At 39.0% G+C, this 16,883-nt stretch overlaps 1 protein-coding gene and 1 pseudogene across 1 annotated transcript in view; both read right to left on the bottom strand.

Moving 5' to 3' along the window:
- Positions 1-379: 379 nt before the first annotated feature.
- Positions 380-6,934, bottom strand: LOC100583758 (annotated as a pseudogene).
- Positions 6,935-7,809: 875 nt separating this feature from the next.
- The window catches only part of PDE4DIP (phosphodiesterase 4D interacting protein), a 41,392-nt gene continuing 32,318 nt past the window's right edge, over positions 7,810-16,883 (bottom strand). Inside the window, 2 exon segments of the mRNA XM_030823648.1 lie at positions 7,810-7,835; positions 8,116-8,204. Of these exon segments, the coding sequence (XP_030679508.1) occupies positions 7,830-7,835; positions 8,116-8,204 (95 nt within the window). The 3' untranslated portion in view covers positions 7,810-7,829.

The following is a 16,883-nucleotide window of genomic DNA, read 5'->3' on the forward strand; positions in this document are numbered from 1 at the left end:
AATAAGTTGGAGGACTTACTCTGCTAGATTTCAAACCTGATTTTAAAGCTACAGTAATTTAAAAACGGTAGTAATGGTGTAAGTATTCATAAATATATCAAAGTAAAAGAATACAGATTCAAACAAATTGCCCAGTTATTTAATTTTTTTAGTAGAATCTTTTTCATAAAAAATCCGTCAAAAAAGTTTTCCAACCACACACAGGAGGGGTATGGGTAGGGGAAAATGTCTGTCCATCTATCCCTGGCCCCCAGCCCATGTGGTTTTGGCAGCAATAAGGTGTGTGGGGTAATGGACCCCGAAATTAAAATGGTGTGTGTATGAGAATGAAATGGGGGCAAAGCTGTGGGGAGCAGTGGAGGGGAAGGAACAAAGGAGGTCAGTACTGGGAACGCTGAAGGTGGGAGGCCATTTCATAACATTGCTTGTTGATGAAACTGCCGTGGACACCTTCTTTGCCCATCAGCAGGCCTAGCGTCTTGGCAGTCATGGTGACAATGACATTGAAGGTGGGTGCTCCACCGATGCACTTCGTATGAAGATCCACGGTCAATTCCCCATCCTGTAGCAATGAGTCCGGGACCACAGTACATTTCTGGCCCCCCAGTGTCAGCCCATTCACGAAAAAGCTTGACCGGTCTTTGCCAACCAGGACACTAACCTCAGCTGGCGTGATGTTGATGAATGTTTTCCCTGCAACGGCGGCCCAGATGGAGGGTGGGTCCTTGTTGCCCACAATGGCCGCGTCCTAACAGGTCCCGTCTGCCACAAGGCTGTAGATGGAGGCGTCCACCTGGCCGTTGCATTGCTGCAGGGGCTCCTCTGGTGGCTGCTGCTGGGGCCACCTGGGCTGGCGGGCGGGGGAGGGGGAGAGCTCGATGCAGGCGCTGTCCTCCTCACCACAGCTGTGCTAGCTGTGCAGCAGCCCTTGCACCGCCACTTAAAAAAAATATATATATATATATATATTTATTATACATTATACTTTAAGTTCTAGGGTACATGTGCACAACGTGCAGGTTTGTTACATAGGTGTACATTTGCATGTTGGTTTGCCCCATTAACTCGTCATTACATTAGGTATTTCTTAATGCTATTCCTCAGTCACTACGAAGCGGTGTGATGTTCCCCTGTGTCAAGTTCCATGTCAGTCCACATGAGTGGAATGCTCGCACCACTTTAATGATTTTTTTTTTATTTTTTTGGTACATTGCAACGTGAGTTTGTTACGTATGTATACATGTGCCATGTTGGTGTGCTGCACCCATTAACTCGTCATTTAGCGTTAGGTATATCTCCTAATGCTATCCCTCCCCCCTCCCACCACCCCACAACAGTCTCCGGAGTGTGATGTTCCCCTTCCTGTGTCCATGTGTTCTCATTGTTCAGTTCCCACCTATGAGCGACAACATGCGGTGTTTGGTTTTTTGTCCTTGCGATAGTTTGCTGAGAATAATGGTTTCCAGTTTCATCCATGTCCCTACAAAGGACATGAACTCTTCATTTTTTATGGCTGCATAGTATTCCATGGTGTATATGTGCCACATTTTCTTTTTTTTTTTCTTTTTTTTTTTTATTATACTTTAGGTTTTAGGGTACATGTGCCCAATGTGCAGGTTTGTTACATATGTATCCATGTGCCGTGTTGATTTCCTGCACCCATTAACTCGTCATTTAGCATTAGGTATATCTCCTAATGCTATCCCTGCCCCCTCCCCCAACCCCACAACAGTCCCCGGAGTGTGATGTTCCCCTTCCTGTGTCCATGAGTTCTCATTGTTCAATTCCCACCTATGAGTGAGAACATGCGGTGTTTGGTTTTTTGTCCTTGCGATAGTTTACTGAGAATGATGTTTTCCAGTTTCATCCATGTCCCTACAAAGGACTTGAACTCATCATTTTTTATGGCTGCAGAGTATTCCATGGTGTATATGTGCCACATTTTCTTAATCCAGTCTATCGTTGTTGGACATTTGGGTTGGTTCCAACTCTTTGCTATTGTGATTAGTGCCGCAATAAACATATGTGTGCATGTGTCTTTATAGCAGCATGATTTATAGTCCTTTGGGTATATACCCAGTAATGGGATGGCTGGGTCAAATGGTATTTCTAGTTCTAGATCCCTGAGGAATCGCCACACTGACTTCCACAATGGTTGAACTAGTTTACAGTCCCACCAACAGTGTAAAAGTGTTCCTATTTCTCCACATCCTCTCCAGCACCTGTTGTTTCCTGATTTTTTAATGATGGCCATTCTAACTGGTGTGAGATGGTATCTCACTGTGGTTTTGATTTGCATTTCTCTGATGACCAGTAATGATGAGCATTTCTTCATGTGTTTTTTGGCTGCATAAATGTCTTCTTTTGAGAAGTGTCTGTTCATGTCCTTTGCCCACTTTTTGATGGGGTTGTTTGTTCTTTTCTTGTAAATTTGTTTGAGTTCATTGTAGATTCTGGATATTAGCCCTTTGTCAGATGAGTAGGTTGCAAAAATTTTCTCCCATTCTGTAGGTTGCCTGTTCACTCTGATGGTAGTTTCTTTTGCTGTGCAGAAGCTCTTTAGTTTAATTAGATCCCATTTGTCAATTTTGGCTTTTGTTGCCATTGCTTTTGGTGTTTTAGACATGAAGTCCTTGCCCACACCTATGTCCTGAATGGTATTGCCTAGGTTTTCTTGTAGGATTTTAATGGTTTTAGGTCTAACATTTAAGTCTTTAATCCATCTTGAATTAATTTTTGTATAAGGTGTAAGGAAGGGATCCAGTTTCAGCTTTCTACATATGGCTAGCCAGTTTTCCCAGCACCATTTATTAAATAGGGAATCCTTTCCCCATTTCTTGTTTTTGTCAGGTTTGTCAAAGATCAGATAGTTGTAGATATGTGGCATCATTTCTGAGGGCTCTGTTCTGTTCCATTGATCTATGTCTCTGTTTTGGTACCAGTACCATGCTGTTTTGGTTACTGTAGCCTTGTAGTATAGTTTGAAGTCAGGTAGCATGATGCCTCCAGCTTTGTTCTTTTGGCTTAGGATTGACTTGGCAATGGGGGCTCTTTTTTGGTTCCATATGAACTTTAAAGTAGTTTTTTCCAATTCTGTGAAGAAAGTCATTGGTAGCTTGATGGGGATGGCATTGAATCTATAAATTACCTTGGGCAGTATGGCCATTTTCACGATATTGATTCTTCCAACCCATGAGCATGGAATGTTCTTCCATTTGTTTGTATCCTCTTTTATTTCACTGAGCAGTGGTTTGTAGTTCTCCTTGGAGAGGTCCTTCGCATCCCTTGTAAGTTGGATTCCTACGTATTTTATTCTGTTTGAAGCAATTGTGAATGGGAGTTCACTCATGATTTGGCTCTCTGTTTGTCTGTGATTGGTGTACAAGAATGCTTGTGATTTTTGTACATTGATTTTGTATCCTGAGACTTTGCTGAAGTTGCTAATCAGCTTAAGGAGATTTTGGGCTGAGACGATGGGGTTTTCTAGATATACAATCATGTCATCTGCAAACAGGGACAATTTGACTTCCTCTTTTCCTAATTGAATACCCTTTATTTCCTTCTCCTGCCTGATTGCTCTGGCCAGAACTTCCAGCACTATGTTGAATAGGAGTGGTGAGAGAGGGCATCCCTGTCTTGTGCCAGTTTTCAAAGGGAATGCTTCCAGTTTTTGTCCATTCAGTATGATATTGGCTGTGGGTTTGTCATAGATAGCTCTTATTATTTCGAGATACGTCCCATCAATACCTAATTTATTGAGAGTTTTTAGCATGAAGCGTTGTTGAATTTTGTCAAAGGCCTTTTCTGCATCTATTGAGATAATCATGTGGTTTTTGTCTAACTTTCTAGGCCTGAGTTTCCTCAGCTATGAAACAAGGACATGAGGCTAGATGCCTAGGCCCTTTTTAAAATGCTAACATTATTCAGGGAAGTTTAAGTGGTATGTAATATGCAGGGAAACAACAGGGCATGATTTAGAAGTTGTACAGTGTACTTTAAACAGGCAGTGATGATTATAGTCCTGGGAGTGAATGAATAAATGGATCAGCCCTACAGTATCAGCATGTTCTCCAAGTATCTTTTGACAAAAAGCCATCAAAGACAGAGTGGCCAATCTAACCAATGAATGAACTATCTGTGATTTCTGTAAAATTACTAAAGCAGCAGAGATTATTAAAATTGATATTCTATGATTCAAGGACTTATGAGTGAGAGCTGAGAGGAGAGGGAGGGGCCTCTACAGAAACCCTGCCAAGCAGCCAACTCTGCAGCTACTGGAAGGTGGAGGTGAAGCCACCCTGCCAAGCAGCCAACCTCACTTTTTGGTTATTTATCCTTGTGCTGATGCTGCCAGACAAACTCTCTCTACAAATCTCAGCATGTGGAAGAAACAGAGGTAGGAATAACTGCCCAGCACCTTTCTATTTCTCGAAGACACCCTTGAAGTTATTCATCAATGTTTTAATTAAAGCAGATCTTATGGCTTTTCCTCAAAAGGGAATTTGTTAACTTTTAGACTTTGTTATTGTTCATTTTGGGCTTCTGTGCAAATCTGCTATCCTGTTTGAATGACATTGTTTTGTTTTTACCCTATTGCTTCGTATCTGTCACAATATTAAGTCAGTTCTCAACATTAAGGCATTAAAAATTAGCTTTTCTCAAATGCTCGGCATCACTAATCATTAGGGAAATGCAAATTAAAACCATAATGAATATCATCTCACACCTGTTAGAGTGGCATTTATCAAAAAGGTGAATGATGTGTTAGAGATAATGCAGAGAAAAGGGAACACACACATTGTGAATAGGTATGTAAATTAGTACAGCTGGTGTGGAAAACAGTATGGAGTTTCCTCAAAAAACTGAAAATAGAATCTACCCTATGATCCAGTAATCCCATTTCTGGATATATATCCAAGGGAACTGAAATGAATATGTTAAAGGTGTATCTGCACTCTCGTGTTCATTACAGCGTTATTCATAATAGTCAAGATGTAGAACAAACCTAGATCCATCAGTAGATAAATGGGTAAAGAAAATGTAGCAGATAATACACAATGGAACACTATTTAACCTTAAAATGTTGGGGGAGAGGTCCTGTCATTTGTGACAACATGAATGAATCTGAAGGTCATTATGCTTAGTGAAAAAAGCCAGGCACAGAGAGACACATACCACATAATCTCACCTATATGTGGAATCTAATAAAGTTGAACTCATAGAAGCAGAGAGTAGAATGGTGGTTACTAGAGGCTGGTGGAGTGGGGAGGGAGAGTAGGGGGAATTGTTGATCAAAGGTATCAACAAAAAGAATAGGTCTTAAGGTATATTCATAGCAGGGTGACTATAGCCAATAATAATGTATATTTCAAAATAAGAGTAAATTTCCAATGTCTCACCATCAAAAATGATAGGTAGGCAAGTTGATGAATATGTAATCAGCTTGGTTTAATCATTCCATATTGTTTGTGTGTATATATATGTATGTGTGTATATATGTATATAATCATATCATACCCCATAAATGTATATAATTATGATTTGTCAATCAAAAATAACTAATTTTTTAAATAGCTTTTTTCAAGTTTATCACACTTTCTCTACTAATGTCTGTTCTTCATATTTGCATCTTGATTTTTTTTCTTCAAGAGGTGGGGGTCTTATTATGTTACTCAGGCTGGCCCTGAACTCCCAGGCTCAAGAGATTCTCTTGCCTCAGCCTCCTGAGTAGCTGCAACTATAGATGCACACTACCTGGGCTTGAATCTTTGTTCTTGATTAACTTTTTCTCCATTACAAAACTTCACATAAAAAAATGCAATGGTTGATTAGTTTCTTTCACAGCAATTTCATAGGTATTTATTAAAGCTCTTACATCTGCTTGAGAATAGAATTTTGTGGGAGAAAAACTAGGGAAAATTACTATCATGGCCAGACTTGAGGCTTCCTGAGGTGGCTGAGTCCAAAAAATAAGGAGGAAGCAACTTGCATTGGCTAAAAGGTGATTCTCACCTTGGAAGAAAGACAAGGTTGGATGTGTCTGTTAGGGAAAGTGTATGAATGCTTGCAGTAGGAAGGGAGCTTTGTGTCAAGCAAAAGTTTACCTTCCAAGGACATAACAAGGAGAAACTCAAAATCTAACTTAAGGGACCACTTCCCTGAAAACAAGCAAACAAATTTTGAGAATCTGGACACAAAACAGTTATGGTAAACTAAGCTTTATTTAATTGGCAGCAGGAGAGTCACAACCTCAAACTCCAGAAAAGATGAAGTAAATTTGCAATGATTTCATACCCCAAGATTCCTCCTACCCAAAGCTGAAGATGCATTTTCAAGGAAAGGTGATAGAAAGAAAGATGGTGCTTACCCAAGAGATTCTTCCACCCAGCAGGCATATACTTTGTCTATCATGAGTCAAGCCCTGATCCAAAGGCTTGTTAACTCATAATTACAGTAAGCATCTCTCTTATGCCAAGTAATATGGCAAGTATTGTGAGGGAAATACAAATGCCCTAATGTAAAAGGTACATTACAGGGTGGGCTGACCTCCTCAAAATGGGGTCTGGTCAGATTCTCCATGCTAGGCTACAGGAAAGAAGGCTGAAGAAGAAACAACTTTACAAATCAGTTTGCCTACAGTTGAGAATTAGAGCAAATGACTTGCAGTACCAGGAGTACTTCAGACCATATCAATCAGAATCTGACTGTCTTCATATCTGTGTCTCTTGTTCATTTATTCCGAAGTTAATCCTGTCCCACAGTCATTATAACCATCAGTGACCAGCCAACCTCCCAATCTAGCTGTCTCAGAGTAGACATTTCTTCATCCTGAAGGTCCCTCTCTCTCACCCAAGATCCTCAATGAAGTCAAAGAGTGCGGACAGAGGGATCTGTCTGGAGGGACAGAGATGTATATAATTAAAGTCACAACCATCGGTAAGGAGGACTCAGGAGAAGCTGTTCAAGCAGAAGGAAAAGTGGAGCTCATGCAAACACTCAAGGGAGCAGGGAAGGTCGAGTACAGCTAAAGCAACAAGAAGGTGATCCTATTATAAGAAGGTGATCCTACTACTATAAAGAAACTGTTGAGAATATGACGTATCCCAGACAACTACTCATGTCCCCAGGTGCCAAATCCCAAAAGATTTGAGGACGCTCACTTGGGCTCTTCTTATTTGTTGATTCAATGTCTCCTCTTTTTCTTATGCAGAAGACATACAGGCAGACCCAGAAAGCCTCATTTCTTGTTTAGTTTTCCTAATAGCCCCAAGAAAGCTATCACTGGAAAGTCCAGCTTCTTGTGCAGGATATCTACCAATGATTCACTTTCTCCTTAAGAATCATAGGCACAGTCCATCTAGGAGATGAGATTGCTAAATGGCTTGGACAAAGTGGAGACATTATAGGAGTTCCAGTGAGTGCTTGTGGGATCACTATTGGTGACTTAATCTCTGAAGTCCAGATTATTCACTCTTGTAACATGCTAGTTACATCTTCACTGATGGTGGGTGGAAACAATGTTTCAGCCTCAAGTTCTGAGGTTTGACGGGATTGCTGTTGAAGTACCATCTGCTGATCACTGAGTCACCAGGACCTCAATGGTTTGTCAGGTTGCATAAGGTTCTCTTTGTATAATGAGATTTCACTGAGAAAGAGTCTTGCTTTGGAAGCATTCCAGTCTTCTTGGAGTTTCTTCCCAAGCAGGTCCTCCGCCCTGCCACCTCCCCGAGCAGCCCTTCGATGACTCCCTGTCTTCTGTGGTACGTTTCAGTTACAAAAAGCCCAGGAGGAATGTGTCGATTGTCTTGCAAGTAAAAATTCTTCTGAAGCTATAGCTACAGAGAATAAATAGGGGCAAAGGTGGGTAGGAGGGGGAAGGAAGCAGAAGAAAGAGACACAATACAAACCAAAGGGTGGATTGGAGAGAAAAATGGAGTGAAGATATGGGTTGGAAAGGCAGCTGGGAAGTTCAAGGAGAACAGGAAGATACTGAGAAGTGGTTTATATAAAAAGATATCTTCTCACTAAGTCCACAAGGGCTGCAGGAGACCATCAGACCTCAGAAGGGCTGTGTGCCATCCACCCTGGAAGTCCCAGACCCTGACACTGACTTACTTGCTGGTGACTATGGTGTGCGGCCTCCTCCTCAATACTGTCAGTGAACTCAGTGCTTGCATCTTCGGTGTCATCCCCTGCAGCTGCACCTGGAAACAAGTCCAGCAAAGAAAAGTTATTCCCTTCACAGATGGCTTCCAGACAGCAGGTTAAATTATACTCTTTTTGCCAGCTGCCTCTCATTTCTTCGTTTCTCCATATACATGGAGAAGAAACTCTCCCTAGCCAGCAGGGCCGGCAAGAAAAATAGAACTTTTTGGATCACAGACACTTTCTTACTCATACTCAAGCCTGAGCCTCACAACATAAGCTGACTTTGCCTGCACAGACCCATTTCTAAGGAGCCGACTGTCAGATGCACTGGTTACCCCACTGGAATATCAAGAAAGCCTGAATTATTCCCCACTGCCAGGCTACATAAAAACTTTCTCTTCCATAACATGAGTCCCACATGCCTAACCCTTTCCCCACCACTGAGTGCCTGGAGATTAGAGCTGCCCTGAATCTCTAAGAGGTATCTATTGTTGGGATCAGTTGCATAGGGTGACAATCTCTCTGAGGACTTCCCTGTGGGGGTCCTGTGTCCTACTAACATTCAGGTCTACTCAAGATTCAAGACACCCAACGATTCAGTTGTTCCCTAATATCTTCCTCTAACCTCCCTTCCTCCTCACCTCTCTCAAACTCTTATTCTATGCAGACACCCTTTGCCTGAAAGGTTTCTTGCACTGCTTTATCCACATGTGATTTAACTCATCCTTTCATTCTCCAGAGATGGACACAGCCACTCTAAGGCCCAAACATCTACACCATGCTCTAAGGTACAAGTAGCTGCAGTTTGTGGTATGGGCAAAGGTCTAAGGCAGCACTGATCAAGAGGACTTTCTGCAATGACAGCAATGTTCTGTGCCAGTGTTGCCCAGTACAGTGGACACAGTCATATATGGCTATTGAGCTTTGAAATGTGGGTAGTATGGCCCACATTTCAAAGCATTGAATTTTTAATTTTATTTTAGTTAAATTAACATATTTAAATGACTACATGTGGCTAGTGGCTACCCTATTGGACAGCACAAATCTAGGGTGTTTCTTCCTCCTTATATTGATTAAAATTAAGACTATTCATACATTTTAAGACCAAGAGCTATGTTTTTACATTACTGTATTTTTCAGGAAGTGTAGAAATTTATTATGGTTAATCTATCAAAGAAAATCTACTGTGACACTCACTGTGTCTTATAGAACCTCCCCAACTTAAAGAATCTTGAAATCTTGTTCTGATCCTAGCCTCAGCAACCAACCAGTTACAACTCCACTTCTGACCAGATTAACCAGGACCTCAAAGAGATTCGGTGGTGTGTCCAAGGTTACACAACTAGCCCTCACAAGAGCTGCACCAATAAGTCAAGACTCTGGACTCTTAGAAGCCACTCACTTTTTCATCTGGTGACAAATCAGATCTTTATCTTTTCTTCTTCCTCCAAGACCAAAGAACCTTCTGTTGAGTTCAGACATCCAGGCATGAAAGGCTGTGCTTGAATCATGAGCATTCACTACCTAATGCAGATAAGGTAAGCAGGGGCAGTTCACATTTACATATTTGCAATGGCCCAGGCTGATCTCATGGAAGTGCTAAGAGGTAGTAAGTATGCTGTGATAACAGCTTAGGTTTCCTCATCTACACCATGAACTTTGTGTTAACTTTGCATCAAGGAAGGGTCCTGTTCAGTGAAGCATCTACCACGTCTACCACTCAGCATCTTTAGAGGTCTGTGGCAGACAGTGTACAAGAGGAATTTCCAATACTTACTCATTCAAACCAACCCCAGAAGCCATCTCATTCAGGACGCTAGCTGAGTAGAGGTGTATGGACACATTCCCTAATCTTTGGCTGCTTTAAAAACTTACTGAACCCAGAATACTAACTTATGTAGGACACCCATATCATGTTATGCTTACTTTGGAAAATCTTTCCCTGTACAACAGTAGGGATTACAATCTTATGTTTTTCCAGCAAAGGAAATGAATTGTCTCACTCAGTGACAGAAAACAGACTGTTCACATTGTTTCTCATTTGAACACGGGGCTAGAGAAGGATCCTGTAGTTGAAGAAAGCTCAGCTCTATGAGGTCAGTATCCTCATCCCCTACCATTGTTGCTGGGTTGTGGAGTCAGGCTGGGCCCACATCCCAGGACCATTCCTGCCAGGTTCCAGAAGCGAGAATTGGAAAGGGTGACTGTCACTGGTCTTGAAGGCTTTTATCTGACACTTTCTGCCCTCCACTTATCTTGACAGCCTTTCTGGTGCCATGTCTGCATTCTTGGATAATGCTCCATCTTACTTCACTTAAGAGCAGGATGCTATGGTTCTGGCTTCATAAGGAATTCGATGGAGACAAATAAATGCTCATCTCATCTCTACACTCTGCCACACAGGGGTTTTGTTTCTTCCCCTTCTTTCTCTCTTTTTTAAGCTAGCTCACAGTCTTCTTCCATTATGGCAGCTTTAAGGGTTGCTCAGCCTTTTACCAATTTGAATTAAAATGCTGCAACTTTTTTCTCCCATGTTTGAGGGGTAAAGCTAAAAATTTATAGAAAATATGGAAATAAAAGAGTATGTTATCTCATACAAGGTTCTGTATATAAGTCAACATTAGACATCTTTTACTATTTTCCATTTTTTGAATAAATGAGAGAACTTCTCTTTTGTGAGTGATACCTTTTTCTAAACTTTTACAGCACAATGAAACACTGTCTTCAGAACTAACTCGGAATATTTTGAATTTCTAATTTAAAGGTACCTATGCTTTTATATTGATGACTCTTCTGCTTATTTTTTTGATAAAATATAAAATAGTCTGCCACCTTTAGATTCTCTGAAAGCTAAGAATCTGTTCATTTAACTTGCTTCAAGATTAAGTTTTACATGTTAGACTGCCAATTTTATCAAAAACTTTTATTTGAGGCTTCAATAAATGTTCTCAACTTGTGGTTCTTGGAAGTTTCTAGGCTCTGAACAATACAAAATGGAGGTGATACCAAGATGTCCCCTATTTAGATTTAGAAGATTATTTTCTATCAGCTATCTAATTCTACAAAGTACACAAAAATAAGCCTCTGAAACATAAGATCATAAAATCCTTGGGTGAAAATGTAAGCATTATGCAAATATAAGGTATTCTTATCACTAAGGCAAAAATTCCTACTTTTGTAGAATTTTTTAAATTGAGTATGGCATAATAATTAAGAATATGAACTATGGAGATAGACTGTCTAGATTTGAATTGTGCTTTTTTTGTTAGTTATGTCACTTTAGGCAAGTCATAACCTTTCCATAACTAAGTTTCTTCATTTAATAACTAGGGTTAAGAGCATTACCCACTCCATACTGTTGTGAACTTTAAAGGATTTGCTGATTTTGAAGTAATTAGAACAGTGCTTAGTACACAATGTGTACTCAATAAATACCATCCTTAAACAGTATTATTATTATTATTGTTATTGTAAGTAAACTGAAGTAGTCCGTGGGCTTATAAGTTGAAGGCTGAGAAAGTTGAAGGCAATAGAACCTAAATAGCATCAGCAGAAGGAAGTTTTATACTTGATGTTACTATCTGAATGATCTTGATTGATTCTACCTGCACTTCTTCATTTCTGAATACTTGTTTCCCCAGCAGGAGGTCAGTAAAGTAGGTCGAACTCTTTGGAATAGGTGCCTTACAAAAAGGATTAATCATCATTAAATGATAACTGTCTTAAAACTCCAACATGCCTAAATAAGCCTTAGGGGAAACTTCATGACCTCTTTTTTTGTTTTATTTTGCTTTACAGATGAGGTCTCATTATGTTGCCCAGGCTGGTCTTGAATGGCTAGGCTCAAGGGATCCTCCCACCTCAGCCTCCAAGTAACTGTGACTATAGGTGCATGCCACCACACCTGGCTCATGACACGTTAATTCTTTAGAAACGAGTCCAAATTGGGTGGAGTCAAGACCATTTCCCCCAAATTCTACTCTGTAGTCATTATTATCTTCCTTTTAGCCATTAATATGGGATCAACAGAAAAGGAGTGATGTTTTTCCGTATAGTTACTTAGAACATAGCAAGAGATTATATTCTATTAATTTTAAAAGGTGATCTGAAGAACTAAAACTTTAAGCATGAATAAGTGGCAGTGCCAAGTGTTCTTTCCTTTGGGTACTGGGCCCTTGTGTCTAATACTCCCAGCCCCATCTCACTCTGACTCCCAGGTACTCTGCCATGCGTTCATTACAAGAACGCTCACATTTTCATGTCATGAACCAACTATTGCTGACTTTAATGTTATGGTGCTGTATGAGAGAATCAAGGAAAAGAGGCCTCCTATCAAACTACAATTTCGCCTGCACACATTCCCTTCAAGATCATAAGAAAACTATTAAGATTCCATATAGTCCTCCATAATTTCTGCTAAGAAATAAAATTCTCTATCTAGACAGATTCTGATCATGGAACAGAAGTGGTAGAAAACTGCTGTCTGCAGTCAAACCCCTTTATGGCGTTATCTTTGTCTTTAAATTCCAACATCTCTTAAGTAGCCTTAGGGCTTTCCAGCTCAAATGTTTCAGAAAGTAGCTGTTTTAAGTGACTTGAAAAGGCCAAATCATAATCTAAAACACTTTTGGGGGTATGAAATCCCACTAAAATTCTGGAAAGAGTTTCTACTTCTCCAAAAGGGTAATTATTCAATATAACTACAGTCTTCTATCCTTAGGCTAACCAAGGCACATGTAAATTAGGACTCCCGGGCAGACCAGGAGATATGACCACTGCACCTATTTTGTGATGCCATAATTCTGTAACGTCAATAAATTCTTCCTGCTCATGGTCTCTTTTTTCTTCAGAGAACACAAGAAACAGGCTTTTCTAGGAATGTTTAGAGACAGCACTACCCACCGCAGTTGGCTCCTCAAACGACTGTCGTGCTTTCTGCTATTCTCCTGCAGCAAAGAAAGCAAGGAAGGGTTTTTAAGGTAAAGTAGCCTATGTCGCATTTCTGGGGAAAGTATAACACTGTTTCTTTAGTCTCACTTCTTCGAGAGGAGAAAAATTCGAGTTTCTTCTTCCTTCCTTTAGTTAAATAAATACTCATTCTACAAGCCTTGCTTTGACTTGGAATTTAGTAAATAATCAATAGACTGATTCTCCTATAAGGAAAAAAAAGATACAAGCTTTCTCTACTTCTTTTTTTAATAAATGTTTTAAAAATAAAACCAAATAGTTTCTGTTGGCCTTTGATAATTTTATTGGATCAGTAACAATTTTTTGTGTCTCAACTAAGACAGCTAAAATTCTAACACTTATATATAAAAATTACACTCCATTTTAGCACAAATGTTAACACAAATTAACAGCACAGTGCCATGAAGAAATGAAAAATACACAGCTTATTTTGGTGGGGAAATGGTCCTGGAAATAATGTAATGCCAAGTTTCTGATCATTTAACATATCACTCACCTCCTTCTTCATCTGATGTTATGAACCACTTTATTTATTTATTTATTTATCTAAGACGGAGTTTCACTCTTGTTGCCCAGGCTGCAGTGCAATGGCATGATCTCGGCTCACTGCAACCTCCACCTTCCAGGTTCAAGCGTCAAGTTATGAATCACTTTAATTCTTCTCAACAACCCACAAAATTTTAAGTGAAAACTAATAAGACTTCATGGACACAGAAACTCATAATTTATAAAATGTGCTGATATATGCACATGCCGCCAAAGGTTATAAATTGAGAGAGAGGTCACTATCTTGGAGCTATGACTTTGATTATTGTAAAAAGAAGCACTACATATTCATGTTATACACTAAAAGTAAACCTGCAAGGAAGCCAATTTGGTTTATGTACTTAAAACCCCTATTCTTCACATTATTTAAAATACAACATGTTCTGATGTTGCTGAACTTTCTATTTTACCCTTCCAGTTTAAGTAAGAGGAAAACAGTATGATAAAGATTTTTACTTCTGGAATTTGACTTTAAACAAAAAGGGAGAGTAACACAAACATAATCAGTATGTCACTTTATGAGTTTAATTATTCTTGTTTGAAACCTGGTAGAATTAGTATTGTCAGGACCACAGTTTTGTGTTTCTTTCCATTTCCCATTCTTTGTTGGAGGCAAATTATGATGCTATTTTTTATTTAGAAAATTCATCTTGGCCCAGGTGAGAACACGGAGAAGTTGAAGACTTGCCTTCTGTTAACACTTAGATTACTTAAAAGCAACAGGCTTGTTATTTGATCATAATAAAATGTTTTAACAAAGCTACTGGTGCAAAGGGTGAGAAGGTGGCTTAAATCCACATTCTAAAACACATTATAACTGAAATCATTACCCTACAGAAATCACTCCAGTATATTATCCTACTGACTCATTCCTTCTGTTTATTACTGTATTGCCACATTGGAGTTCTGTATTTCCAGCTAGTCTTTCTATGGTACAAATGGTTCCACACTACCAAAGAGAAAAGAAAAGCTCACTGAGCTTTAACCCTGAGAGAACTGAGAGAAAATGCTCTGTGCTGGTATCTCACAGGATATACCTGGAAAAGAAAACTCATTTCATTTGTTCTATCTCTAGTACAATTTCTACAAGGTAAAATGGAAAACAGACTTTAAGTGTGTGGGTTACTAATATTTCTTCCTAACCTCACAGGAAGTTTGTCACCTTTCCTTGCAGGATACTGACTGTAAACCTGCAGAATACTACATAATATTCTATTTGAAAAGGCCACTTGAGCTTTGCAGGGATGCCAAATGTCAATATTTTGTGACTGTTTTATATAAAAAGATCATGAAATGAGAAAACAAGTTTATCCTATCAATGGGAACTAGAGTTTTCTAATACTACCTCAAGAAAAGCAAAGGTATTATTGTTCTCTCTAAGGCTTACAGTCCAAAGGAAAGTGACTTTAGGTAGCTCAGTCAACCTTTATTTCTCAATGAAAAGGACAATTTTCAGTATAATGTGATCTGCTCCTCCTTTCCACAATCAGAAGACTCCAGATCCAGCTGGAAGTTCAACATAGAGAGAACTGAAATCAGTTTTCTTGAACTGTTTTTGAAGCTATGAGCCAAACATCTCATGACCCAGACACTGAATTAGGAGGATGAATGAGCATAAAAGTGATAGGTTTTTTATGTATATCTGCCACAGAGTTTACTTATGTATAAACTGTGTAAATAGAATATACTAAAGAACCCTCAAGGAAACTAATTCTTATGATTAGGAACTCATATCCTCTACAGGTTAAAATTTTCTGGATCCTTAATAGATCTCTTGCTATATATAATGTAATAGAAACATCTTTTAAAAATATAAATAGGGAAAAATGTATTTCCTCTAAGAAGCAAAGGTACTGAAAATATTACTGCTGTCCACAGCTGAATGAAGAGAAGAGGGTGTGGAGAAGGTTAGGTGACAGATAAGAGTACACACTATCAAAGGAAAAGGCTGACCTACTAACATAGTCCAATAATGTCTTTTCAAAAAAGTTATAACTTGGCTATCTAAAAAGAGAACATCAGATGAATGTTGATTTATACTAGGTACTAATAATCATCAAATTTTCAATACTATAAATTTCAATAGAAAAGAATTTAGGGACAATATCTATCTAAGGACATTTATTTCACTCATTAAATAAGTCCTCTTGGAGGTTCTTTTCAACTCTATACTTCTAAAACCTACAGACTTCATCTACCCTGAACTCTTACAACCATTACTCTGCATTATTTGCTATTATTCAAAAGGGAAGCATGAGAAAAACAAAATCTATCATATGGATTTTTTTCTCAATTTAAGTTCTATGTTTCCAATTAAGCATGGCCTAAGTAAAAATTTACTTCATTATTTTCATTTGAAGATTATTTTTACTCAAGCACAAGGTTCTATAAGCACAAGATGCTTTATCTAAAATTACTATCATGTTGAAAAATGACTGTCAAAGGTAGAATAATCCAGTATGAGAAAGAACCTGTGCTCCTGAAGAGAAAATGGAATATTATATCATGCTAAATATTATTAAATGATGTGTCCAACACACAAAGTTGTTAGACCAGCAAGCTCTCTCCAGATAACTGTTTGCAAGCCTCATTCCAGCTATCTAGACTAGAAAAAGTTAGTACCATATTTTAGTCACATTTATGACATTAAAATCAGACTTTTAATTTATCCTTCTATCAATCTACTCTTGCTGGAGGTTGACAGAAGTAGGAGTGATTATTAACATAAACTGTAATCACTATGAGCCATTAGAAATCAAGAATCACCCAGAGCTGAATCTTAATAGCACACTCAGAAGGCTTCTTTGGTCTATTAGTAAAATTAAGGAAAGATGTTCCCTAAAAGCCTTGTCGTAATGACATGACAAACTAGTCTTTGATGGGTTGACATTTCTACAGCTCCATTACCTTCCTTTTTACTTCTGGAAAGTTACAAAAAATTTTGTGCAAGAAAGGGTCTCTTAAAATTGGGACACTGAGAAAAGTGAACGGATCGGCCTACACTTCCTATCTCCTTCCTTAAATGACTCCTTTTTCCTCAAAAGCCATTGACACTGAAATGGCAGATCCATTAAGAGTAAGGCTTATGGCTATCAATCTCTGGCAAATTACTTAATCAGAAGATTCCAGAGTGCTTCCCCAGTAGAATAGTTTCTCCCTGTCCACTCTAGTTTGACTGATGCTCTATCTGTTATAGACACAGCTAAAGTTACAAAAACAGA

The sequence above is a fragment of the Nomascus leucogenys genome, chromosome 12, assembly GCF_006542625.1.
Source record: "Nomascus leucogenys isolate Asia chromosome 12, Asia_NLE_v1, whole genome shotgun sequence".
NCBI lineage: Eukaryota > Metazoa > Chordata > Mammalia > Primates > Hylobatidae > Nomascus > Nomascus leucogenys.